The sequence below is a fragment of the Hetaerina americana genome, unplaced genomic scaffold (assembly GCF_022747635.1).
Source record: "Hetaerina americana unplaced genomic scaffold, ioHetAmer1.1.p SCAF_4, whole genome shotgun sequence".
Lineage (NCBI taxonomy): Eukaryota > Metazoa > Arthropoda > Insecta > Odonata > Calopterygidae > Hetaerina > Hetaerina americana.
Window position 1 is genome coordinate 60,934,023 of NW_027286985.1, and position 26,619 is coordinate 60,960,641.

General features: G+C 53.7%; 1 protein-coding gene across 1 annotated transcript in view; it reads left to right on the forward strand.

Moving 5' to 3' along the window:
* dpy (fibrillin-like protein dumpy) overlaps positions 1 to 26,619 on the forward strand; it is a 463,637-nt gene that overhangs the window by 389,424 nt on the left and 47,594 nt on the right. Inside the window, 39 exon segments of the mRNA XM_071590673.1 lie at positions 29 to 364; positions 482 to 787; positions 1,523 to 1,828; positions 1,928 to 2,248; positions 2,374 to 2,685; positions 2,774 to 3,088; positions 3,379 to 3,714; positions 3,829 to 4,137; positions 4,873 to 5,169; positions 5,205 to 5,219; positions 5,278 to 5,598; positions 5,715 to 6,035; positions 6,124 to 6,438; positions 6,729 to 7,064; positions 7,158 to 7,487; positions 8,224 to 8,529; positions 8,629 to 8,949; positions 9,075 to 9,386; positions 9,475 to 9,789; positions 10,080 to 10,415; positions 10,530 to 10,838; positions 11,574 to 11,870; positions 11,979 to 12,299; positions 12,416 to 12,736; positions 12,825 to 13,139; positions 13,430 to 13,765; positions 13,883 to 14,188; positions 14,925 to 15,230; positions 15,330 to 15,650; positions 15,767 to 16,087; positions 16,176 to 16,490; positions 16,781 to 17,116; positions 17,231 to 17,539; positions 18,275 to 18,580; positions 18,680 to 19,000; positions 20,554 to 20,880; positions 23,448 to 23,756; positions 23,872 to 24,207; positions 26,267 to 26,575. Of these exon segments, the coding sequence (XP_071446774.1) occupies positions 29 to 364; positions 482 to 787; positions 1,523 to 1,828; positions 1,928 to 2,248; positions 2,374 to 2,685; positions 2,774 to 3,088; positions 3,379 to 3,714; positions 3,829 to 4,137; positions 4,873 to 5,169; positions 5,205 to 5,219; positions 5,278 to 5,598; positions 5,715 to 6,035; positions 6,124 to 6,438; positions 6,729 to 7,064; positions 7,158 to 7,487; positions 8,224 to 8,529; positions 8,629 to 8,949; positions 9,075 to 9,386; positions 9,475 to 9,789; positions 10,080 to 10,415; positions 10,530 to 10,838; positions 11,574 to 11,870; positions 11,979 to 12,299; positions 12,416 to 12,736; positions 12,825 to 13,139; positions 13,430 to 13,765; positions 13,883 to 14,188; positions 14,925 to 15,230; positions 15,330 to 15,650; positions 15,767 to 16,087; positions 16,176 to 16,490; positions 16,781 to 17,116; positions 17,231 to 17,539; positions 18,275 to 18,580; positions 18,680 to 19,000; positions 20,554 to 20,880; positions 23,448 to 23,756; positions 23,872 to 24,207; positions 26,267 to 26,575 (12,087 nt within the window).

The window sequence follows — 26,619 nt, forward strand, 5'->3', positions numbered from 1 at the left end:
TCTCATACTGGGCTCTCCATCCCTGCAGCTCCTCCGCCGCCGGTTCAGCAGCCGGTGTTCTCGGACCCTTGCGTGCCGTCTCCGTGCGGCCCGTACTCCGAGTGCAGGGACATAGGCGGTGGGCCGTCCTGCTCTTGTCGCGTTGGCTACACGGGCAGCCCGCCCAACTGTCGTCCGGAGTGCGTCATCAACTCGGAGTGTCCCAGCAATAGGGCTTGCATGAGGGAGAAATGTAGAGATCCGTGCCCTGGCTCCTGCGGGCAGGGCGCTCAGTGCACCGTCCTCAACCACACTCCGATGTGCACGTGTCCGGTCGGATACACAGGAGATCCGTTTTCCAACTGCTTCCCGAAGCCGCCAGAACGTATGTTCCGAAAACCCCACGGGGTCGCTTTTTACCTTCTCGCCTTAGTTGCCTGTCTTGAAATTTACGGTTGTGGGGCTCCTCGCTGACGAGAAATCGCGTTTCACTTTGCAGCAGCGGAACCGGTGTTGGCGTCGGATCCTTGCCACCCATCGCCGTGCGGTGCCAACGCACAGTGTCGAGACGGAATATGCTCATGCCTGCCCGAGTACCAAGGAGACCCGTACGTGGGTTGCAGGCCGGAGTGCGTATTGAGCTCTGATTGTCCGAGGGACAAGGCCTGCGTGAGGCAGAAGTGCGTGGACCCGTGTCCCGGCACTTGCGGGCAGAACGCCAGGTGCGAAGTAGTCAACCACATTCCCATGTGCAGTTGTCCGGAGAGGTATTCTGGGAATCCTTTCGTGGACTGCAGACCATACCAAGGTAAAGGGAGTGTTGTGGTGTTTTGGGGGAGCGTTGGAGGGGGTTCCAGATTTGAAGCGCGGTGGTTTGGAGTCGCGGGAGTGTGTCTGGGATGGAGGTGGGGAGGGGTTTCTGAGAGAGGGGAGAGGCCGTGCGGGGCTGATATGTCGCGGGGATTGCACGGGCCGGAGGGGGGGCGCTGGAGAGGGCGCCCCCTCCGACGCCCGCGCGGTGGAATCGCTCGGCGGAGAGATTGCTTTGGCGCGGCGACTACGGCGGACTCTTCTGCCCCACGTAGTGGAGCGGGAAGAGGCCGGTCGCCGCGCGTGTTTCCGGTAGCCGCGTGCGGAAGGGGGCGGTCTGTTCGCCAGTTGAGGCGAGCGCGACGGGCCGGCTGTTCCGCTTCGCGTGCGTGTCCGGTGGTTGTCGGCGGTTTGTCCGCCGTCGCGCGTTTCGTGTTTCGGCGTCGAATGTTTGGAACGAAGCGGGCGGTGGAAAAGGTTGTCGCGTTTCTTTCTCTGTGTTTGTGGGCGAAGGGGTTGAGGGCTCGTGTCGTTGTTGGTGTCGGTTCGCTGTCGGGGAATGGGAGGGGCAATGTGTTGCTGGATGTCGTTTTTCTTGGCGCGTCCTTCCGGTCGGGGGGGAGGGTAGAGGGTTCTGGAACTTCCTCCGCTCTCGCCCGTGTGCAAAAGAGATGCTTTTGTTTCGAGGGCTTGAGTGGGGGAATTCGGATTGACGGTTTGTTTTTCTTGGTAGAACCGGTGGTGAGTGAGCCTTGCCGGCCGTCACCTTGCGGGCCGAACAGCCAGTGTCGCGAGGTGAACGGTCAGGCGGTGTGCTCATGCGTTCCCGGGTACATGGGAAGCCCACCCAACTGCAGACCGGAATGCGTGGTGAGCTCGGAGTGTAGTCAGAACGAGGCTTGCAACAACCAGAAGTGCAGGAACCCTTGCCTGGGCACTTGCGGAATAGGGGCTAAGTGTGAGGTCATCAACCACAACCCCATCTGCAGCTGCCCGCCGCGGTACACCGGAGACCCGTTCATTCGGTGCAGTCCGATCCGTAAGCATGTTGATTGTGCGCGTTAGATTCGGTCGTCGTGAGTAGGATGTCGCGAGTGGCAGCCGGGGTAACGGCGGGTTTCCTTTTCTTTTCCGGCAGCCGACACGCCGCCGCCTCCTCCTGTGAACCCTTGCCAACCGTCGCCGTGCGGTCCTTACGCCGAGTGTCGGGTGATCGCGGATAGTCCCTCGTGCTCTTGTCTACCCGAGTACAGGGGCTCGCCGCCCAACTGCCGCCCCGAGTGCGTCAGCAACAGCGAATGCTCGAGCCACCTGGCCTGCATGAACCAAAAATGCCGGGACCCGTGCCCCGGAAGTTGCGGGGCGAACGCCGAGTGCAGGGTGGTCAGCCACACGCCGATGTGCGTGTGCCTGTCCGGCTTCTTCGGCGACCCGTTCTCGCAGTGTCAACCTCAGCAATGTAAATAGACGGGATTTCGTATCGGTTTATCGAGGAGTCTGATTGTAGTTGTGATGATCATTTGGTGGGCGCTGGGCAGGGCGTGGTTAGTAATGTTGCGGATCGTTTTCTTTCAGCGGAGCCAGTGCATGCCAATCCCACGCCGTGCGTTCCTTCCCCTTGCGGGTCGAACGCCGTGTGCAGGGAGCAGAACGGCGCTGGTGCATGCAGATGCATAGAGGATTATTTCGGAAACCCGTACGAAGGGTGTCGACCCGAGTGCGTGGTGAGCTCCGATTGCGCGTCTAACAGGGCATGCATAAGGAACAAGTGCCAGGACCCGTGCCCAGGAAACTGCGGCCCCAACGCGGACTGCCAGGTGGTGAACCACTTGCCGTCTTGCGTGTGTCGCGCTGGATACACTGGGAATCCTTTCAGTCGCTGCTTCCCGGCGGAACGTAAGGGAACGATGAAACTTGTCCTGTGAATTAACTGCGGGTATACGAGGCGTCCCTCGATTAATATGAAAATGCACTTCAATTTTAGCCGTCGTTGCGGATATCGGTGACCCGTGCTCGCCGTCTCCTTGCGGTCCGAATAGCCAGTGCCGTGAGGTCAACGGCCAGGGCGTGTGTTCGTGCCTGGTGGGCTACGTGGGTAGTCCGCCTGGCTGCAGGCCGGAGTGCGTGGTTAGCCCGGAGTGCCCACGTGACAAGGCCTGCGTAAATCAGAAGTGCGTGAACCCATGCCCTGGCCCGTGTGGCCAAAACACTCGCTGTCAGGTGAACAACCACAGTCCAATCTGTACCTGCCAGTCCGGATACACGGGAGACGCGTTTACCAGATGCTACCCAATACCACGTAAGAGGAATGAATGCAAAATTTCGGCGAATGCGCCCACTCGAATGCGATTCAAACGATTGGGCGTCCAGTCCGGCGGGGGGAGGGAGCGCGCCGGCCAGCCGGGCACGATTCCGGCAGAGCGTCGGCGCCTTAGCCGGCGGGGGTCCGCGCGTTGTTCTGTTTCGCGAGATGTCGTGCCCGGTTTGGGGCGGTCGTGTCCCCTCGGCGTCTGGGCTGTCGCTTTGGCTTTTGAACCGCATTTGAGTCCTTCGTCCCACGTTCTCATACTGGGCTCTCCATCCCTGCAGCTCCTCCGCCGCCGGTTCAGCAGCCGGTGTTCTCGGACCCTTGCGTGCCGTCTCCGTGCGGCCCGTACTCCGAGTGCAGGGACATAGGCGGTGGGCCGTCCTGCTCTTGTCGCGTTGGCTACACGGGCAGCCCGCCCAACTGTCGTCCGGAGTGCGTCATCAACTCGGAGTGTCCCAGCAATAGGGCTTGCATGAGGGAGAAATGTAGAGATCCGTGCCCTGGCTCCTGCGGGCAGGGCGCTCAGTGCACCGTCCTCAACCACACTCCGATGTGCACGTGTCCGGTCGGATACACAGGAGATCCGTTTTCCAACTGCTTCCCGAAGCCGCCAGAACGTATGTTCCGAAAACCCCACGGGGTCGCTTTTTACCTTCTCGCCTTAGTTGCCTGTCTTGAAATTTACGGTTGTGGGGCTCCTCGCTGACGAGAAATCGCGTTTCACTTTGCAGCAGCGGAACCGGTGTTGGCGTCGGATCCTTGCCACCCATCGCCGTGCGGTGCCAACGCACAGTGTCGAGACGGAATATGCTCATGCCTGCCCGAGTACCAAGGAGACCCGTACGTGGGTTGCAGGCCGGAGTGCGTATTGAGCTCTGATTGTCCGAGGGACAAGGCCTGCGTGAGGCAGAAGTGCGTGGACCCGTGTCCCGGCACTTGCGGGCAGAACGCCAGGTGCGAAGTAGTCAACCACATTCCCATGTGCAGTTGTCCGGAGAGGTATTCTGGGAATCCTTTCGTGGACTGCAGACCATACCAAGGTAAAGGGAGTGTTGTGGTGTTTTGGGGGAGCGTTGGAGGGGGTTCCAGATTTGAAGCGCGGTGGTTTGGAGTCGCGGGAGTGTGTCTGGGATGGAGGTGGGGAGGGGTTTCTGAGAGAGGGGAGAGGCCGTGCGGGGCTGATATGTCGCGGGGATTGCACGGGCCGGAGGGGGGGCGCTGGAGAGGGCGCCCCCTCCGACGCCCGCGCGGTGGAATCGCTCGGCGGAGAGATTGCTTTGGCGCGGCGACTACGGCGGACTCTTCTGCCCCACGTAGTGGAGCGGGAAGAGGCCGGTCGCCGCGCGTGTTTCCGGTAGCCGCGTGCGGAAGGGGGCGGTCTGTTCGCCAGTTAAGGCGAGCGCGACGGGCCGGCTGTTCCGCTTCGCGTGCGTGTCCGGTGGTTGTCGGCGGTTTGTCCGCCGTCGCGCGTTTCGTGTTTCGGCGTCGAATGTTTGGAACGAAGCGGGCGGTGGAAAAGGTTGTCGCGTTTCTTTCTCTGTGTTTGTGGGCGAAGGGGTTGAGGGCTCGTGTCGTAATTGGTGTCGGTTCGCTGTCGGGGAATGGGAGGGGCAATGTGTTGCTGGATGTCGTTTTTCTTGGCGCGTCCTTCCGGTCGGGGGGGAGGGTAGAGGGTTCTGGAACTTCCTCCGCTCTCGCCCGTGTGCAAAAGAGATGCTTTTGTTTCGAGGGCTTGAGTGGGGGAATTCGGATTGACGGTTTGTTTTTCTTGGTAGAACCGGTGGTGAGTGAGCCTTGCCGGCCGTCCCCTTGCGGGCCGAACAGCCAGTGTCGCGAGGTGAACGGTCAGGCGGTGTGCTCATGCGTTCCCGGGTACATGGGAAGCCCACCCAACTGCAGACCGGAATGCGTGGTGAGCTCGGAGTGTAGTCAGAACGAGGCTTGCAACAACCAGAAGTGCAGGAACCCTTGCCTGGGCACTTGCGGAATAGGGGCTAAGTGTGAGGTCATCAACCACAACCCCATCTGCAGCTGCCCGCCGCGGTACACCGGAGACCCGTTCATTCGGTGCAGTCCGATCCGTAAGCATGTTGATTGTGCGCGTTAGATTCGGTCGTCGTGAGTAGGATGTCGCGAGTGGCAGCCGGGGTAACGGCGGGTTTCCTTTTCTTTTCCGGCAGCCGACACGCCGCCGCCTCCTCCTGTGAACCCTTGCCAACCGTCGCCGTGCGGTCCTTACGCCGAGTGTCGGGTGATCGCGGATAGTCCCTCGTGCTCTTGTCTACCCGAGTACAGGGGCTCGCCGCCCAACTGCCGCCCCGAGTGCGTCAGCAACAGCGAATGCTCGAGCCACCTGGCCTGCATGAACCAAAAATGCCGGGACCCGTGCCCCGGAAGTTGCGGGGCGAACGCCGAGTGCAGGGTGGTCAGCCACACGCCGATGTGCGTGTGCCTGTCCGGCTTCTTCGGCGACCCGTTCTCGCAGTGTCAACCTCAGCAATGTAAATAGACGGGATTTCGTATCGGTTTATCGAGGAGTCTGATTGTAGTTGTGATGATCATTTGGTGGGCGCTGGGCAGGGCGTGGTTAGTAATGTTGCGGATCGTTTTCTTTCAGCGGAGCCAGTGCATGCCAATCCCACGCCGTGCGTTCCTTCCCCTTGCGGGTCGAACGCCGTGTGCAGGGAGCAGAACGGCGCTGGTGCATGCAGATGCATAGAGGATTATTTCGGAAACCCGTACGAAGGGTGTCGACCCGAGTGCGTGGTGAGCTCCGATTGCGCGTCTAACAGGGCATGCATAAGGAACAAGTGCCAGGACCCGTGCCCAGGAAACTGCGGCCCCAACGCGGACTGCCAGGTGGTGAACCACTTGCCGTCTTGCGTGTGTCGCGCTGGATACACTGGGAATCCTTTCAGTCGCTGCTTCCCGGCGGAACGTAAGGGAACGATGAAACTTGTCCTGTGAATTAACTGCGGGTATACGAGGCGTCCCTCGATTAATATGAAAATGCACTTCAATTTTAGCCGTCGTTGCGGATATCGGTGACCCGTGCTCGCCGTCTCCTTGCGGTCCGAATAGCCAGTGCCGTGAGGTCAACGGCCAGGGCGTGTGTTCGTGCCTGGTGGGCTACGTGGGTAGTCCGCCTGGCTGCAGGCCGGAGTGCGTGGTTAGCCCGGAGTGCCCACGTGACAAGGCCTGCGTAAATCAGAAGTGCGTGAACCCATGCCCTGGCCCGTGTGGCCAAAACACTCGCTGTCAGGTGAACAACCACAGTCCAATCTGTACCTGCCAGTCCGGATACACGGGAGACGCGTTTACCAGATGCTACCCAATACCACGTAAGAGGAATGAATGCAAAATTTCGGCGAATGCGCCCACTCGAATGCGATTCAAACGATTGGGCGTCCAGTCCGGCGGGGGGAGGGAGCGCGCCGGCCAGCCGGGCACGATTCCGGCAGAGCGTCGGCGCCTTAGCCGGCGGGGGTCCGCGCGTTGTTCTGTTTCGCGAGATGTCGTGCCCGGTTTGGGGCGGTCGTGTCCCCTCGGCGTCTGGGCTGTCGCTTTGGCTTTTGAACCGCATTTGAGTCCTTCGTCCCACGTTCTCATACTGGGCTCTCCATCCCTGCAGCTCCTCCGCCGCCGGTTCAGCAGCCGGTGTTCTCGGACCCTTGCGTGCCGTCTCCGTGCGGCCCGTACTCCGAGTGCAGGGACATAGGCGGTGGGCCGTCCTGCTCTTGTCGCGTTGGCTACACGGGCAGCCCGCCCAACTGTCGTCCGGAGTGCGTCATCAACTCGGAGTGTCCCAGCAATAGGGCTTGCATGAGGGAGAAATGTAGAGATCCGTGCCCTGGCTCCTGCGGGCAGGGCGCTCAGTGCACCGTCCTCAACCACACTCCGATGTGCACGTGTCCGGTCGGATACACAGGAGATCCGTTTTCCAACTGCTTCCCGAAGCCGCCAGAACGTATGTTCCGAAAACCCCACGGGGTCGCTTTTTACCTTCTCGCCTTAGTTGCCTGTCTTGAAATTTACGGTTGTGGGGCTCCTCGCTGACGAGAAATCGCGTTTCACTTTGCAGCAGCGGAACCGGTGTTGGCGTCGGATCCTTGCCACCCATCGCCGTGCGGTGCCAACGCACAGTGTCGAGACGGAATATGCTCATGCCTGCCCGAGTACCAAGGAGACCCGTACGTGGGTTGCAGGCCGGAGTGCGTATTGAGCTCTGATTGTCCGAGGGACAAGGCCTGCGTGAGGCAGAAGTGCGTGGACCCGTGTCCCGGCACTTGCGGGCAGAACGCCAGGTGCGAAGTAGTCAACCACATTCCCATGTGCAGTTGTCCGGAGAGGTATTCTGGGAATCCTTTCGTGGACTGCAGACCATACCAAGGTAAAGGGAGTGTTGTGGTGTTTTGGGGGAGCGTTGGAGGGGGTTCCAGATTTGAAGCGCGGTGGTTTGGAGTCGCGGGAGTGTGTCTGGGATGGAGGTGGGGAGGGGTTTCTGAGAGAGGGGAGAGGCCGTGCGGGGCTGATATGTCGCGGGGATTGCACGGGTCCGGAGGGGGGGCGCTGGAGAGGGCGCCCCCTCCGACGCCCGCGCGGTGGAATCGCTCGGCGGAGAGATTGCTTTGGCGCGGCGACTACGGCGGACTCTTCTGCCCCACGTAGTGGAGCGGGAAGAGGCCGGTCGCCGCGCGTGTTTCCGGTAGCCGCGTGCGGAAGGGGGCGGTCTGTTCGCCAGTTGAGGCGAGCGCGACGGGCCGGCTGTTCCGCTTCGCGTGCGTGTCCGGTGGTTGTCGGCGGTTTGTCCGCCGTCGCGCGTTTCGTGTTTCGGCGTCGAATGTTTGGAACGAAGCGGGCGGTGGAAAAGGTTGTCGCGTTTCTTTCTCTGTGTTTGTGGGCGAAGGGGTTGAGGGCTCGTGTCGTTGTTGGTGTCGGTTCGCTGTCGGGGAATGGGAGGGGCAATGTGTTGCTGGATGTCGTTTTTCTTGGCGCGTCCTTCCGGTCGGGGGGGAGGGTAGAGGGTTCTGGAACTTCCTCCGCTCTCGCCCGTGTGCAAAAGAGATGCTTTTGTTTCGAGGGCTTGAGTGGGGGAATTCGGATTGACGGTTTGTTTTTCTTGGTAGAACCGGTGGTGAGTGAGCCTTGCCGGCCGTCACCTTGCGGGCCGAACAGCCAGTGTCGCGAGGTGAACGGTCAGGCGGTGTGCTCATGCGTTCCCGGGTACATGGGAAGCCCACCCAACTGCAGACCGGAATGCGTGGTGAGCTCGGAGTGTAGTCAGAACGAGGCTTGCAACAACCAGAAGTGCAGGAACCCTTGCCTGGGCACTTGCGGAATAGGGGCTAAGTGTGAGGTCATCAACCACAACCCCATCTGCAGCTGCCCGCCGCGGTACACCGGAGACCCGTTCATTCGGTGCAGTCCGATCCGTAAGCATGTTGATTGTGCGCGTTAGATTCGGTCGTCGTGAGTAGGATGTCGCGAGTGGCAGCCGGGGTAACGGCGGGTTTCCTTTTCTTTTCCGGCAGCCGACACGCCGCCGCCTCCTCCTGTGAACCCTTGCCAACCGTCGCCGTGCGGTCCTTACGCCGAGTGTCGGGTGATCGCGGATAGTCCCTCGTGCTCTTGTCTACCCGAGTACAGGGGCTCGCCGCCCAACTGCCGCCCCGAGTGCGTCAGCAACAGCGAATGCTCGAGCCACCTGGCCTGCATGAACCAAAAATGCCGGGACCCGTGCCCCGGAAGTTGCGGGGCGAACGCCGAGTGCAGGGTGGTCAGCCACACGCCGATGTGCGTGTGCCTGTCCGGCTTCTTCGGCGACCCGTTCTCGCAGTGTCAACCTCAGCAATGTAAATAGACGGGATTTCGTATCGGTTTATCGAGGAGTCTGATTGTAGTTGTGATGATCATTTGGTGGGCGCTGGGCAGGGCGTGGTTAGTAATGTTGCGGATCGTTTTCTTTCAGCGGAGCCAGTGCATGCCAATCCCACGCCGTGCGTTCCTTCCCCTTGCGGGTCGAACGCCGTGTGCAGGGAGCAGAACGGCGCTGGTGCATGCAGATGCATAGAGGATTATTTCGGAAACCCGTACGAAGGGTGTCGACCCGAGTGCGTGGTGAGCTCCGATTGCGCGTCTAACAGGGCATGCATAAGGAACAAGTGCCAGGACCCGTGCCCAGGAAACTGCGGCCCCAACGCGGACTGCCAGGTGGTGAACCACTTGCCGTCTTGCGTGTGTCGCGCTGGATACACTGGGAATCCTTTCAGTCGCTGCTTCCCGGCGGAACGTAAGGGAACGATGAAACTTGTCCTGTGAATTAACTGCGGGTATACGAGGCGTCCCTCGATTAATATGAAAATGCACTTCAATTTTAGCCGTCGTTGCGGATATCGGTGACCCGTGCTCGCCGTCTCCTTGCGGTCCGAATAGCCAGTGCCGTGAGGTCAACGGCCAGGGCGTGTGTTCGTGCCTGGTGGGCTACGTGGGTAGTCCGCCTGGCTGCAGGCCGGAGTGCGTGGTTAGCCCGGAGTGCCCACGTGACAAGGCCTGCGTAAATCAGAAGTGCGTGAACCCATGCCCTGGCCCGTGTGGCCAAAACACTCGCTGTCAGGTGAACAACCACAGTCCAATCTGTACCTGCCAGTCCGGATACACGGGAGACGCGTTTACCAGATGCTACCCAATACCACGTAAGAGGAATGAATGCAAAATTTCGGCGAATGCGCCCACTCGAATGCGATTCAAACGATTGGGCGTCCAGTCCGGCGGGGGGAAGGAGCGCGCCGGCCAGCCGGGCACGATTCCGGCAGAGCGTCGGCGCCTTAGCCGGCGGGGGTCCGCGCGTTGTTCTGTTTCGCGAGATGTCGTGCCCGGTTTGGGGCGGTCGTGTCCCCTCGGCGTCTGGGCTGTCGCTTTGGCTTTTGAACCGCATTTGAGTCCTTCGTCCCACGTTCTCATACTGGGCTCTCCATCCCTGCAGCTCCTCCGCCGCCGGTTCAGCAGCCGGTGTTCTCGGACCCTTGCGTGCCGTCTCCGTGCGGCCCGTACTCCGAGTGCAGGGACATAGGCGGTGGGCCGTCCTGCTCTTGTCGCGTTGGCTACACGGGCAGCCCGCCCAACTGTCGTCCGGAGTGCGTCATCAACTCGGAGTGTCCCAGCAATAGGGCTTGCATGAGGGAGAAATGTAGAGATCCGTGCCCTGGCTCCTGCGGGCAGGGCGCTCAGTGCACCGTCCTCAACCACACTCCGATGTGCACGTGTCCGGTCGGATACACAGGAGATCCGTTTTCCAACTGCTTCCCGAAGCCGCCAGAACGTATGTTCCGAAAACCCCACGGGGTCGCTTTTTACCTTCTCGCCTTAGTTGCCTGTCTTGAAATTTACGGTTGTGGGGCTCCTCGCTGACGAGAAATCGCGTTTCACTTTGCAGCAGCGGAACCGGTGTTGGCGTCGGATCCTTGCCACCCATCGCCGTGCGGTGCCAACGCACAGTGTCGAGACGGAATATGCTCATGCCTGCCCGAGTACCAAGGAGACCCGTACGTGGGTTGCAGGCCGGAGTGCGTATTGAGCTCTGATTGTCCGAGGGACAAGGCCTGCGTGAGGCAGAAGTGCGTGGACCCGTGTCCCGGCACTTGCGGGCAGAACGCCAGGTGCGAAGTAGTCAACCACATTCCCATGTGCAGTTGTCCGGAGAGGTATTCTGGGAATCCTTTCGTGGACTGCAGACCATACCAAGGTAAAGGGAGTGTTGTGGTGTTTTGGGGGAGCGTTGGAGGGGGTTCCAGATTTGAAGCGCGGTGGTTTGGAGTCGCGGGAGTGTGTCTGGGATAGAGGTGGGGAGGGGTTTCTGAGAGAGGGGAGAGGCCGTGCGGGGCTGATATGTCGCGGGGATTGCACGGGCCGGAGGGGGGGCGCTGGAGAGGGCGCCCCCTCCGACGCCCGCGCGGTGGAATCGCTCGGCGGAGAGATTGCTTTGGCGCGGCGACTACGGCGGACTCTTCTGCCCCACGTAGTGGAGCGGGAAGAGGCCGGTCGCCGCGCGTGTTTCCGGTAGCCGCGTGCGGAAGGGGGCGGTCTGTTCGCCAGTTGAGGCGAGCGCGACGGGCCGGCTGTTCCGCTTCGCGTGCGTGTCCGGTGGTTGTCGGCGGTTTGTCCGCCGTCGCGCGTTTCGTGTTTCGGCGTCGAATGTTTGGAACGAAGCGGGCGGTGGAAAAGGTTGTCGCGTTTCTTTCTCTGTGTTTGTGGGCGAAGGGGTTGAGGGCTCGTGTCGTTGTTGGTGTCGGTTCGCTGTCGGGGAATGGGAGGGGCAATGTGTTGCTGGATGTCGTTTTTCTTGGCGCGTCCTTCCGGTCGGGGGGGAGGGTAGAGGGTTCTGGAACTTCCTCCGCTCTCGCCCGTGTGCAAAAGAGATGCTTTTGTTTCGAGGGCTTGAGTGGGGGAATTCGGATTGACGGTTTGTTTTTCTTGGTAGAACCGGTGGTGAGTGAGCCTTGCCGGCCGTCACCTTGCGGGCCGAACAGCCAGTGTCGCGAGGTGAACGGTCAGGCGGTGTGCTCATGCGTTCCCGGGTACATGGGAAGCCCACCCAACTGCAGACCGGAATGCGTGGTGAGCTCGGAGTGTAGTCAGAACGAGGCTTGCAACAACCAGAAGTGCAGGAACCCTTGCCTGGGCACTTGCGGAATAGGGGCTAAGTGTGAGGTCATCAACCACAACCCCATCTGCAGCTGCCCGCCGCGGTACACCGGAGACCCGTTCATTCGGTGCAGTCCGATACGTAAGCATGTTGATTGTGCGCGTTAGATTCGGTCGTCGTGAGTAGGATGTCGCGAGTGGCAGCCGGGGTAACGGCGGGTTTCCTTTTCTTTTCCGGCAGCCGACACGCCGCCGCCTCCTCCTGTGAACCCTTGCCAACCGTCGCCGTGCGGTCCTTACGCCGAGTGTCGGGTGATCGCGGATAGTCCCTCGTGCTCTTGTCTACCCGAGTACAGGGGCTCGCCGCCCAACTGCCGCCCCGAGTGCGTCAGCAACAGCGAATGCTCGAGCCACCTGGCCTGCATGAACCAAAAATGCCGGGACCCGTGCCCCGGAAGTTGCGGGGCGAACGCCGAGTGCAGGGTGGTCAGCCACACGCCGATGTGCGTGTGCCTGTCCGGCTTCTTCGGCGACCCGTTCTCGCAGTGTCAACCTCAGCAATGTAAATAGACGGGATTTCGTATCGGTTTATCGAGGAGTCTGATTGTAGTTGTGATGATCATTTGGTGGGCGCTGGGCAGGGCGTGGTTAGTAATGTTGCGGATCGTTTTCTTTCAGCGGAGCCAGTGCATGCCAATCCCACGCCGTGCGTTCCTTCCCCTTGCGGGTCGAACGCCGTGTGCAGGGAGCAGAACGGCGCTGGTGCATGCAGATGCATAGAGGATTATTTCGGAAACCCGTACGAAGGGTGTCGACCCGAGTGCGTGGTGAGCTCCGATTGCGCGTCTAACAGGGCATGCATAAGGAACAAGTGCCAGGACCCGTGCCCAGGAAACTGCGGCCCCAACGCGGACTGCCAGGTGGTGAACCACTTGCCGTCTTGCGTGTGTCGCGCTGGATACACTGGGAATCCTTTCAGTCGCTGCTTCCCGGCGGAACGTAAGGGAACGATGAAACTTGTCCTGTGAATTAACTGCGGGTATACGAGGCGTCCCTCGATTAATATGAAAATGCACTTCAATTTTAGCCGTCGTTGCGGATATCGGTGACCCGTGCTCGCCGTCTCCTTGCGGTCCGAATAGCCAGTGCCGTGAGGTCAACGGCCAGGGCGTGTGTTCGTGCCTGGTGGGCTACGTGGGTAGTCCGCCTGGCTGCAGGCCGGAGTGCGTGGTTAGCCCGGAGTGCCCACGTGACAAGGCCTGCGTAAATCAGAAGTGCGTGAACCCATGCCCTGGCCCGTGTGGCCAAAACACTCGCTGTCAGGTGAACAACCACAGTCCAATCTGTACCTGCCAGTCCGGATACACGGGAGACGCGTTTACCAGATGCTACCCAATACCACGTAAGAGGAATGAATGCAAAATTTCGGCGAATGCGCCCACTCGAATGCGATTCAAACGATTGGGCGTCCAGTCCGGCGGGGGGAGGGAGCGCGCCGGCCAGCCGGGCACGATTCCGGCAGAGCGTCGGCGCCTTAGCCGGCGGGGGTCCGCGCGTTGTTCTGTTTCGCGAGATGTCGTGCCCGGTTTGGGGCGGTCGTGTCCCCTCGGCGTCTGGGCTGTCGCTTTGGCTTTTGAACCGCATTTGAGTCCTTCGTCCCACGTTCTCATACTGGGCTCTCCATCCCTGCAGCTCCTCCGCCGCCGGTTCAGCAGCCGGTGTTCTCGGACCCTTGCGTGCCGTCTCCGTGCGGCCCGTACTCCGAGTGCAGGGACATAGGCGGTGGGCCGTCCTGCTCTTGTCGCGTTGGCTACACGGGCAGCCCGCCCAACTGTCGTCCGGAGTGCGTCATCAACTCGGAGTGTCCCAGCAATAGGGCTTGCATGAGGGAGAAATGTAGAGATCCGTGCCCTGGCTCCTGCGGGCAGGGCGCTCAGTGCACCGTCCTCAACCACACTCCGATGTGCACGTGTCCGGTCGGATACACAGGAGATCCGTTTTCCAACTGCTTCCCGAAGCCGCCAGAACGTATGTTCCGAAAACCCCACGGGGTCGCTTTTTACCTTCTCGCCTTAGTTGCCTGTCTTGAAATTTACGGTTGTGGGGCTCCTCGCTGACGAGAAATCGCGTTTCACTTTGCAGCAGCGGAACCGGTGTTGGCGTCGGATCCTTGCCACCCATCGCCGTGCGGTGCCAACGCACAGTGTCGAGACGGAATATGCTCATGCCTGCCCGAGTACCAAGGAGACCCGTACGTGGGTTGCAGGCCGGAGTGCGTATTGAGCTCTGATTGTCCGAGGGACAAGGCCTGCGTGAGGCAGAAGTGCGTGGACCCGTGTCCCGGCACTTGCGGGCAGAACGCCAGGTGCGAAGTAGTCAACCACATTCCCATGTGCAGTTGTCCGGAGAGGTATTCTGGGAATCCTTTCGTGGACTGCAGACCATACCAAGGTAAAGGGAGTGTTGTGGTGTTTTGGGGGAGCGTTGGAGGGGGTTCCAGATTTGAAGCGCGGTGGTTTGGAGTCGCGGGAGTGTGTCTGGGATGGAGGTGGGGAGGGGTTTCTGAGAGAGGGGAGAGGCCGTGCGGGGCTGATATGTCGCGGGGATTGCACGGGTCCGGAGGGGGGGCGCTGGAGAGGGCGCCCCCTCCGACGCCCGCGCGGTGGAATCGCTCGGCGGAGAGATTGCTTTGGCGCGGCGACTACGGCGGACTCTTCTGCCCCACGTAGTGGAGCGGGAAGAGGCCGGTCGCCGCGCGTGTTTCCGGTAGCCGCGTGCGGAAGGGGGCGGTCTGTTCGCCAGTTGAGGCGAGCGCGACGGGCCGGCTGTTCCGCTTCGCGTGCGTGTCCGGTGGTTGTCGGCGGTTTGTCCGCCGTCGCGCGTTTCGTGTTTCGGCGTCGAATGTTTGGAACGAAGCGGGCGGTGGAAAAGGTTGTCGCGTTTCTTTCTCTGTGTTTGTGGGCGAAGGGGTTGAGGGCTCGTGTCGTTGTTGGTGTCGGTTCGCTGTCGGGGAATGGGAGGGGCAGTGTGTTGCTGGATGTCGTTTTTCTTGGCGCGTCCTTCCGGTCGGGGGGGAGGGTAGAGGGTTCTGGAACTTCCTCCGCTCTCGCCCGTGTGCAAAAGAGATGCTTTTGTTTCGAGGGCTTGAGTGGGGGAATTCGGATTGACGGTTTGTTTTTCTTGGTAGAACCGGTGGTGAGTGAGCCTTGCCGGCCGTCACCTTGCGGGCCGAACAGCCAGTGTCGCGAGGTGAACGGTCAGGCGGTGTGCTCATGCGTTCCCGGGTACATGGGAAGCCCACCCAACTGCAGACCGGAATGCGTGGTGAGCTCGGAGTGTAGTCAGAACGAGGCTTGCAACAACCAGAAGTGCAGGAACCCTTGCCTGGGCACTTGCGGAATAGGGGCTAAGTGTGAGGTCATCAACCACAACCCCATCTGCAGCTGCCCGCCGCGGTACACCGGAGACCCGTTCATTCGGTGCAGTCCGATCCGTAAGCATGTTGATTGTGCGCGTTAGATTCGGTCGTCGTGAGTAGGATGTCGCGAGTGGCAGCCGGGGTAACGGCGGGTTTCCTTTTCTTTTCCGGCAGCCGACACGCCGCCGCCTCCTCCTGTGAACCCTTGCCAACCGTCGCCGTGCGGTCCTTACGCCGAGTGTCGGGTGATCGCGGATAGTCCCTCGTGCTCTTGTCTACCCGAGTACAGGGGCTCGCCGCCCAACTGCCGCCCCGAGTGCGTCAGCAACAGCGAATGCTCGAGCCACCTGGCCTGCATGAACCAAAAATGCCGGGACCCGTGCCCCGGAAGTTGCGGGGCGAACGCCGAGTGCAGGGTGGTCAGCCACACGCCGATGTGCGTGTGCCTGTCCGGCTTCTTCGGCGACCCGTTCTCGCAGTGTCAACCTCAGCAATGTAAATAGACGGGATTTCGTATCGGTTTATCGAGGAGTCTGATTGTAGTTGTGATGATCATTTGGTGGGCGCTGGGCAGGGCGTGGTTAGTAATGTTGCGGATCGTTTTCTTTCAGCGGAGCCAGTGCATGCCAATCCCACGCCGTGCGTTCCTTCCCCTTGCGGGTCGAACGCCGTGTGCAGGGAGCAGAACGGCGCTGGTGCATGCAGATGCATAGAGGATTATTTCGGAAACCCGTACGAAGGGTGTCGACCCGAGTGCGTGGTGAGCTCCGATTGCGCGTCTAACAGGGCATGCATAAGGAACAAGTGCCAGGACCCGTGCCCAGGAAACTGCGGCCCCAACGCGGACTGCCAGGTGGTGAACCACTTGCCGTCTTGCGTGTGTCGCGCTGGATACACTGGGAATCCTTTCAGTCGCTGCTTCCCGGCGGAACGTAAGGGAACGATGAAACTTGTCCTGTGAATTAACTGCGGGTATACGAGGCGTCCCTCGATTAATATGAAAATGCACTTCAATTTTAGCCGTCGTTGCGGATATCGGTGACCCGTGCTCGCCGTCTCCTTGCGGTCCGAATAGCCAGTGCCGTGAGGTCAACGGCCAGGGCGTGTGTTCGTGCCTGGTGGGCTACGTGGGTAGTCCGCCTGGCTGCAGGCCGGAGTGCGTGGTTAGCCCGGAGTGCCCACGTGACAAGGCCTGCGTAAATCAGAAGTGCGTGAACCCATGCCCTGGCCCGTGTGGCCAAAACACTCGCTGTCAGGTGAACAACCACAGTCCAATCTGTACCTGCCAGTCCGGATACACGGGAGACGCGTTTACCAGATGCTACCCAATACCACGTAAGAGGAATGAATGCAAAATTTCGGCGAATGCGCCCACTCGAATGCGATTCAAACGATTGGGCGTCCAGTCCGGCGGGGGGAGGGAGCGCGCCGGCCAGCCGGGCACGATTCCGGCAGAGCGTCGGCGCCTTAGCCGGCGGGGGTCCGCGCGTTGTTCTGTTTCGCGAGATGTCGTGCCCGGTTTGGGGCGGTCGTGTCCCCTCGGCGTCTGGGCTGTCGCTTTGGCTTTTGAACCGCATTTGAGTCCTTCGTCCCACGTTCTCATACTGGGCTCTCCATCCCTGCAGCTCCTCCGCCGCCGGTTCAGCAGCCGGTGTTCTCGGACCCTTGCGTGCCGTCTCCGTGCGGCCCGTACTCCGAGTGCAGGGACATAGGCGGTGGGCCGTCCTGCTCTTGTCGCGTTGGCTACACGGGCAGCCCGCCCAACTGTCGTCCGGAGTGCGTCATCAACTCGGAGTGTCCCAGCAATAGGGCTTGCATGAGGGAGAAATGTAGAGATCCGTGCCCTGGCTCCTGCGGGCAGGGCGCTCAGTGCACCGTCCTCAACCACACTCCGATGTGCACGTGTCCGGTCGGATACACAGGAGATCCGTTTTCCAACTGCTTCCCGAAGCCGCCAGAACGTATGTTCCGAAAACCCCACGGGGTCGCTTTTTACCTTCTCGCCTTAGTTGCCTGTCTTGAAATTTACGGTTGTGGGGCTCCTCGCTGACGAGAAATCGCGTTTCACTTTGCAGCAGCGGAACCGGTGTTGGCGTCGGATCCTTGCCACCCATCGCCGTGCGGTGCCAACGCACAGTGTCGAGACGGAATATGCTCATGCCTGCCCGAGTACCAAGGAGACCCGTACGTGGGTTGCAGGCCGGAGTGCGTATTGAGCTCTGATTGTCCGAGGGACAAGGCCTGCGTGAGGCAGAAGTGCGTGGACCCGTGTCCCGGCACTTGCGGGCAGAACGCCAGGTGCGAAGTAGTCAACCACATTCCCATGTGCAGTTGTCCGGAGAGGTATTCTGGGAATCCTTTCGTGGACTGCAGACCATACCAAGGTAAAGGGAGTGTTGTGGTGTTTTGGGGGAGCGTTGGAGGGGGTTCCAGATTTGAAGCGCGGTGGTTTGGAGTCGCGGGAGTGTGTCTGGGATGGAGGTGGGGAGGGGTTTCTGAGAGAGGGGAGAGGCCGTGCGGGGCTGATATGTCGCGGGGATTGCACGGGCCGGAGGGGGGGCGCTGGAGAGGGCGCCCCCTCCGACGCCCGCGCGGTGGAATCGCTCGGCGGAGAGATTGCTTTGGCGCGGCGACTACGGCGGACTCTTCTGCCCCACGTAGTGGAGCGGGAAGAGGCCGGTCGCCGCGCGTGTTTCCGGTAGCCGCGTGCGGAAGGGGGCGGTCTGTTCGCCAGTTAAGGCGAGCGCGACGGGCCGGCTGTTCCGCTTCGCGTGCGTGTCCGGTGGTTGTCGGCGGTTTGTCCGCCGTCGCGCGTTTCGTGTTTCGGCGTCGAATGTTTGGAACGAAGCGGGCGGTGGAAAAGGTTGTCGCGTTTCTTTCTCTGTGTTTGTGGGCGAAGGGGTTGAGGGCTCGTGTCGTAATTGGTGTCGGTTCGCTGTCGGGGAATGGGAGGGGCAATGTGTTGCTGGATGTCGTTTTTCTTGGCGCGTCCTTCCGGTCGGGGGGGAGGGTAGAGGGTTCTGGAACTTCCTCCGCTCTCGCCCGTGTGCAAAAGAGATGCTTTTGTTTCGAGGGCTTGAGTGGGGGAATTCGGATTGACGGTTTGTTTTTCTTGGTAGAACCGGTGGTGAGTGAGCCTTGCCGGCCGTCCCCTTGCGGGCCGAACAGCCAGTGTCGCGAGGTGAACGGTCAGGCGGTGTGCTCATGCGTTCCCGGGTACATGGGAAGCCCACCCAACTGCAGACCGGAATGCGTGGTGAGCTCGGAGTGTAGTCAGAACGAGGCTTGCAACAACCAGAAGTGCAGGAACCCTTGCCTGGGCACTTGCGGAATAGGGGCTAAGTGTGAGGTCATCAACCACAACCCCATCTGCAGCTGCCCGCCGCGGTACACCGGAGACCCGTTCATTCGGTGCAGTCCGATCCGTAAGCATGTTGATTGTGCGCGTTAGATTCGGTCGTCGTGAGTAGGATGTCGCGAGTGGCAGCCGGGGTAACGGCGGGTTTCCTTTTCTTTTCCGGCAGCCGACACGCCGCCGCCTCCTCCTGTGAACCCTTGCCAACCGTCGCCGTGCGGTCCTTACGCCGAGTGTCGGGTGATCGCGGATAGTCCCTCGTGCTCTTGTCTACCCGAGTACAGGGGCTCGCCGCCCAACTGCCGCCCCGAGTGCGTCAGCAACAGCGAATGCTCGAGCCACCTGGCCTGCATGAACCAAAAATGCCGGGACCCGTGTCCCGGAAGTTGTGGACAAAATGCTATGTGTCGCGCTATTACTCATTCACCATCCTGTGTATGCATGCCTGGGTTTACAGGTGATCCTTTTGTTAGGTGCATCGTCGAGCAAGGTAAGTTTTGATTGAATGTTTTAATTGACATTGGTATTTTTTTTACTTTTTATATGATAGATATCAAAGTTTTTTTCGTAGTAGTTTTATAACAGTATTAAATGCAGTACTTGTTTGTTTTTTACTCGTTTATGTTGTAAAACATTATCTATCAGAAAAAATAGAGAGATATTTTAGCTTTTGTGTTGTAATTTATTTCTCTTTAAAGTTTGAATTAAATTGATTCATTGTTTAAGTTAAAAAAACCTTGACAATTATTATTTTGGCATATTAGGAAGTTTATATTGATGCTATTTTATTATTGTTTAGAATTATTTATGTATTTAAAAGATTTTAAATACATTTAATGCAGATTAATTTCAGAGTTAAAGCGGTTTAATAATTTTTATACTTATGCCTGTTTAAAAATCATTAATATTTTTGTGATATTTTTTTCTCCAAATATACTCAGTGTTCCCTTTATCATTTGTCTCCTCATTTTGGCATGTTAAGCTCATTTGTTATGCTTTCTTATTTATTTCTTTCTTTTGGTCTATCGGGCTGGTTGCATGGTTTTCCATTTCCTGTGAAATTGCATGGAAAAACATATCCAAATACTTCTGTAATATGTTTATCTTTGGTAATATGATAATTTTACTTGTTTGAATTTTTCCATTTGGTATTTTTATTATTTTAATGCGTTTTATTACTGAGAGTTAAATGAACTCCTGCTCTGGCTCAGGTACCTTCCTGGTAAATATAGAGTTTTTATGTATTGGGCATTGTCGATCCCTCAACTTATGGCTCAATGCTATGATGCCTTTTTCTCTTTTTAATGTAGAAATAATTGATGGGCGAAATGACTTAGCAAGTTGCTCTATTTTTTACCTTTTAGAGTTATGTTTCTCAATGCAGTTAAGGAAGCTTGTTGAATGAATTTTAACTTATTCAGCAAGGTTTTTTTTCTGCTTTGATCAATTTGACATTGTTGGTTTGGTATTCGCTTGAGTTAAGATTTTAATCTTAGTATCACCTTTCCATTTCATGTATAATTTATTGATCAATACAATTCTGATAGTCTTAGAATCACTTTAAAAATTAGAGAAATTATTTCCACTGGTCTCACCTTGAAGTTTTAGCGATAACATTTATTTTTATAGGTGTGTATTTTTTAATTGACTTTTTATTCTCTATTCACTGCCTATATCACATCTTATATTTGACCTTTTTTTATGTAATTAGGAAATTAAGATTGCATTTTTTTATTCTATAGCTTTATATTTTATATTGATTAAGGTTTTATATCACTTAGTTACTGTTTGATATATGTTTTATGTTGTTTATGGCATATAATATTTTGTTCCCAGCTACATGTAGTCATCACCGTAATTCTATGGAATGGAAGAATATTATTTGTGGATAATCTTGGTGTGACATGGCCACTAAAATTACTTTTAAACTTTATGGACATGAAAGAATATTTTTTATTTGATTGCTTTTATGGTTTTAGAATTTTTTTGTAGTGAATTTTGTATTTTATCCATTTCATGTTTGTTAATGACTCACATTCACAGCTCCAATTGTTCAAGAAATATCTATGCCTTGCCATCCATCACCTTGTGGCGCTAATGCTATATGCAGGGAACAGAATGGAGCTGGTTCATGCTCTTGCATTGAAGATCATTTTGGTAACCCCTATGAAGGCTGCCGACCAGAGTGCATCATCAATTCAGATTGTCCATCCTCTAAAGCATGTGTACAAAAGAAATGCCAAGATCCTTGTCCTGGGACATGTGGTTTAAATGCACATTGCCAAGTTGTTAACCACTTACCTTCTTGCACATGTCATCCTGGGTACACTGGAGATCCATTTAGATATTGTAACCCCACTCCTGCTGAGCGTAAGTATACTATTTTTAATCCATTTTTATTTTGTTTGAGTAGGAAGTCAGTCTAAATTCAGGCTTTATTTTCAAATGATGCATAATTTGCAACTAAAACTCTAATAATATTTTCTCAGCAATGCTACTTTACATTTTTATTTCATCAGAGTTTATGGAAGGTAATAATAATATTAAACAGTACACTGCCAGGTATATGGCTGCGTAGGTTTTCGCGGCGGTGGTTTGAAGTACTCTGCATTGTCGGATTTCACTGCGTTGTTGTTTGATTCAGACAACAGTTTCGCCAAAGTTGCATTCGGCGTCTTCAGGTCGAAGATGAGGTACTCGGAATTTTGCCACCCTTATATAGGTGGTCCCGTCTAGTGGCTGCTCCCTGAGACCGGACCACCTATATAAGGGTGGCAAAATTCCGAGTCCCTCATCTTCGAACTGAAGACGCCGAATGCAACTTTGGCGAAACTGTTGTCTGAATCAAACAACAACGCAGTGAAACCCGACAATGCAGGGTACTTCAGTACACTGCCAGGTTATAGCAGTTTTTGCTGGGCCTTGGCACACTACACTGCTGTACTCCGAAGTCTTAATTTGTATAGCACCAAATATCCTAAAACCCATACTTCATATTTCAATAACTTAGCCTTAAGCTCTCTGTTCTTTCTGTCTTGCTTCATTCCATCCACTACTTTGCTTTCCCAGTATTCTTACCTATGTTACCATCTTCTGCAAGCCTCTTGCCTCTCTATATCTGCTGAATCTACCTGCCTTACCTCCCTGGTATTTCTCCCAATAGCTGCCTCTTTTCCTCTGCCACTTCCTGAACCTTATCATTAGTTCTACTTTCTGTTTATTTTATTTTTTCATTATTCTCCATACCCAATTCTCAAAACCCTGAAATTTATGCTAACTCTTTTCGCAAGGACCAGGTTTTCAAGCAGAAAAACTATGCTTCCCATCAAAGTTTTTTCTTGCCTTTTCTGTACATATTTGCTTAATGTGCATGTCATCAGCTCCCACCTCATTGTAGATACTTCTTAATGTGATGCATTTATTCTTTTGATACCCCTACTACTCCTCCCACCTTCCTTGAACACACATCCTAAATGTGGACTCTTCTACCTGTTATAGTTTATATTATTCAACTTTAATGTTTATCTCAGCCTTCCTTTTTCTGTGCAATCTCATTGCCTTTGTTTTATTGTGATTAATTTTCATTCCATTATTATCATCCTGAATTTGTTATACAACAAGTAATGATTGCAACCCTTCGGTTGATTGGCTAACCAATGCCTGGTCATCTGCAAATCTAACTGATTTGAAGTGTTCCCTACCTACTTACCCTCTTGCTTCCAGTCCTTCCCATGCCCCTCTACGATTTCCTCCTCATTTATATTGAAAAGATCAGGTAATAAGGGACATTCCTATCTTACTTCCCTCATAGCACTGCCCATTCTGATTTAAATCTCCATTTTTGTCCTTACCTGTTCTGTCTGAAGCATGTACAGGTTCCGGATAAGTAGTCTATCCCTCTAGTCAACTCATATCTTCTGCACACTATTCGTTAATTGTGCCCAAGCAGAATGCCTTCTCCGAATCCACACAGCATACAAGTACATCATGGATGCACTCTTTATTCCTTTCTCTTCATGGCCTCCTTATTGCTATAGCACCACACATACCCTTATCCCCTTTCTAAACGGAAACCGATATTCTTTTTAGTACTTATTTGCTATCATCTCCATCCTTTTGTTGATGTACCTAAGTTATACCTTTACCATGAGTGATATAAAAATTCATCAATCTTATTTGATCTCATATTTTTATTGGTATGTCTTGCATGTGTGTGTGTGTGTAAATTGCATTGTTTAACTTTGTAATTAATGTCATGTAATCTGTTGTTCACTCTTACCAATTCCTATGATTAAAACCATTTTAATTTCTACAAATTTTGTTAGCATCAAATAAAAACCCAAAAGCTTGTGGAATATATTGTGATATTTATTATTCCAAATTTGTATTTCCATGAGTTAATGCCATACATTTTTTTCTTACCTATTTATATAATGAATGTTGTTAATACACAAGATAATACAATTTCATACAGACAATTTAATTGTGGGATATGGTGGCTCATACAGGTATTTATTGAGGTTAAGTTTTCTTTATGATGATATTCCATCATTTTAGCTGTTTTAAATAGTGTTAGGGTTAAACCACTGTATAATTTAACTAAATTATTGAAGTGTTCTACAGTATTATATTAATGTTTTATCAGTTAGTTCAAATTCGACTAACCTACGTTGTTGCTTTGACTATGATAGCTGTCACTTCCAAAAACTCCAGAACTATTGTATGTTAAGCACAATTAATTTGTCAAAAAGAAATGTTGACAGGAGGTTGTATTGTGACTCTAATTTGAACGGTACTTTAGCTAAACTGCTCTATGACTGCTTTATAGTAATATTTTTGTGCATTCTAATTATTACGGTTAAAGAGTTTTTGGTTAATACATTTTTCATCATTAAGAAATCATAATGATATATTTCTTCCCATTACTTTGAACTCAGCGATTGAAGTGAGAGATCCTTGCAACCCGTCTCCTTGTGGACCCAATAGTCAGTGCAGAGAAGTTAATGAGCAAGCTGTTTGTTCTTGCCGTCCCACTTATGTTGGAAGTCCACCTGGATGTCGACCAGAGTGTGTTGTAAGCACAGAATGCACACAAAGCAAGGCTTGCTTGAACAGGAAATGTGTAGATCCTTGTCCTGGGCCTTGCGGTCTAAACACAAAGTGTGAAGTTATAAATCACAGTCCTATTTGTGTGTGCTTGCCTGGCTACTCAGGAGATGCCTTCACAAGATGCAATCCCATTCCAAGTGAGTACATTCAACCTGTGAAAGGTCAAGTTGCATGGGTTTGATGGGGCAAGAGACTAATTAGGCTAAGTGGTTAAACTTCTTTGTTATAATTCTTACTTGAACATCTTTCCAGCTCCTCCACGTCAGCCAACGACTCCTGTATTTGTTGATCCTTGTGTGCCTTCACCTTGCGGTCCATTTGCGGAGTGTCGAGATATTGGAGGATCACCTTCATGTTCTTGCCGTCCTAATTATGTAGGAAGTCCACCCAACTGCCGACCAGAATGCTCAATCAATTCAGAATGTCCCAGTAATAGGGCATGCATGAGGGAGAAGTGCAGAGATCCCTGCCCTGGCTCTTGTGGCCATGGTGCTCAATGCACTGTTATCAACCATACCCCTGTATGCACCTGCCCTGTTGGATACACAGGAGATCCATTCACAAACTGCTACCCTAAGCCACCAGAACGTAAGTTTCAACTTCTGTTTATTATTAATTATTTTTAGTTTATGTGTGTTTATTGTTGGGCTAAAGTAATACTGGATATATCATTACAAATCGTCCCCTTACTTTCTATTTACACCTTAATGATTGTGATTGATGAAGTGCTTGGACAAGGCATGCCCTTATAAAATATTTTTAACAATCATCCTATTAATTAGCATTGAAACCTTTCTAATAGTGAAACATTATGATGATTAAATTTCAAGTCATTTACTGCAAGCTACGATAAATTTGACGGAGAACGAATTGTAAATTTCAATGTTCAGATTACCTTCCCTGATCTTACTCTCTCTTTACACATATGCAACCACATTCTCAAACTGGAAGTTAGTTTAATAGTTAGGAGTAGACCTTGCATAATACTAAGCCAAATGGCTTGTGAAATCCACAAATCAGGGTAGGGGAGAGAGGGAAGTTCCTTTTCCCCTGTGCCAACTGTGATTTCCCAGAAAGATGTAGTACCCAAAAAATAACCCAGCTTGGATAAAGCTGAGGGTGCCCATAGGTATCACCAAGAATAAAGTCCATTCTTAACAGTAAGTAGTCCAACATTCTACCCACAGGACTACAATGTCTTTTATCTGTACACATGCTGGCATTCCTTAATGTATTAGGGAATATATACAAAAACTGCTGCTCACTTCTAAATCTTACAACAACATCATCAAGTTTCATCAAGTACTTTTCAAATCCACATATATAAAAAAATCACCAATTCTTCTAAATATATTTAGTCATCACTTCTCACAGTGATGACCAAAACAATTTTTACAGGGAAATTTTTAGGTTGAAAAGGAACCTCATTTTTCATAAGTTATTTTGCTACACCTCTGGACATACCAATAGGTGAATGCTTAACTTGGAATTAAATTGAGTTTCATTCAAAATCCAATCCCTTAGAAATTTGCTAGACATATTGTCACCATGTGCATATGGTTTGCCTCACTGCCCACAAGATTTTACTTAGTGTCATTATAGCAGGCCACAGCAGGTTAGTGACTTCATCAACTTTTTGCAGAGTTAGATTCCTAGACTTAGTTTGTTAACCTTATAGTCAGTTTATAGTTTTAGTTTTATAGAATTGAGGCATTTATAATGTTACAAAATGGAGGATTTGATATATCTTCTCCCAAGAGTTACAACTGGAACATACTAAAATGAGGTCTGTCCAATAAATACGCGAACTGAGGCCACCAAAAACTTTATTTTGCAAAATTTAGTCTACATCGATTTTGTCCCCTTCAAAGTACTTTCTATTCATTGCTATGCACTTATTCCATATTCCACTGTTTATAGCACCCTTGGAAATCCTCGGCAGGTAGGCTTTTTAGTTGTCTCATCGTTTCTTTCTTTATTGTGTCCACATCTTCCCAGTGATGTCCCCTCATAACATTTCTGCATTTGGGAATAGGAAAAAGTTGCAGAGGGTGAGATCTGGCAAATAAGGAGGATGATCAAGGATTGAATATTATTCCTGAAACCGGCAAACCATCAACAGTGGCATCTTTTTGGCCATCTTTAAAACACTTAATCCACTTGAAAACGGATGTTTTCTTCAGAGCATTATCACCGTAAACAGCTGTCAGCATTTCAGTAATTTCTTGATAACTTTTAAGGCACTTCACCAAAAAACTTTATGTTGATTCGTTGCTCTGTGATTTGGCAAATTTCCATTTTCAACAAGCAGCAAAAACAAGGACAACAGAAACTAACATCACTGACACCATATGCACAGCTTGATGATCCGCCAAGCACAGACAGCTCTTTGGGTCTCAGGCAACTAGCACTGCTAGTGGGCGGGGCTATAGTCCACATCATGGCTGCCATATTTCACCAGTTTGCACATTTATTGCACAGACCAAGTAGCACCATCATCATACCTTATGTATGCTGTGTTTAGAAAATATATACATATCAGGGCTTTAACCTTCTGTTAATGCATAGTCACCTATATTATTTGTTACTTTTTAAATTCACTGGTGATGCTCTATCCATGTGTAAGAGTACTCTTCCTGTTTTTCAGCTGAACAACCTGTTGTTGCATCAGACCCATGCCATCCATCACCTTGTGGTTCCAATGCACAGTGCCATGATGGAATATGCACATGTGTGCCTGAATACAGAGGGGATCCATATGCCGGCTGTAGACCAGAGTGTGTTCTGAGTACTGACTGCCCTAGAAACAAGGCTTGTGTGAGACAAAAATGTGTAGATCCATGTCCAGGAACATGTGGGCAGAATGCAAGATGTGAAGTTGTTAATCACATCCCAATATGCAGTTGTCCACAAGGATATTCAGGGGATGCTTTTGTTGACTGCAGGCCATATCAAGGTAATATAATTCAATATTATTGTAATATGTTCGTTATAATGTGT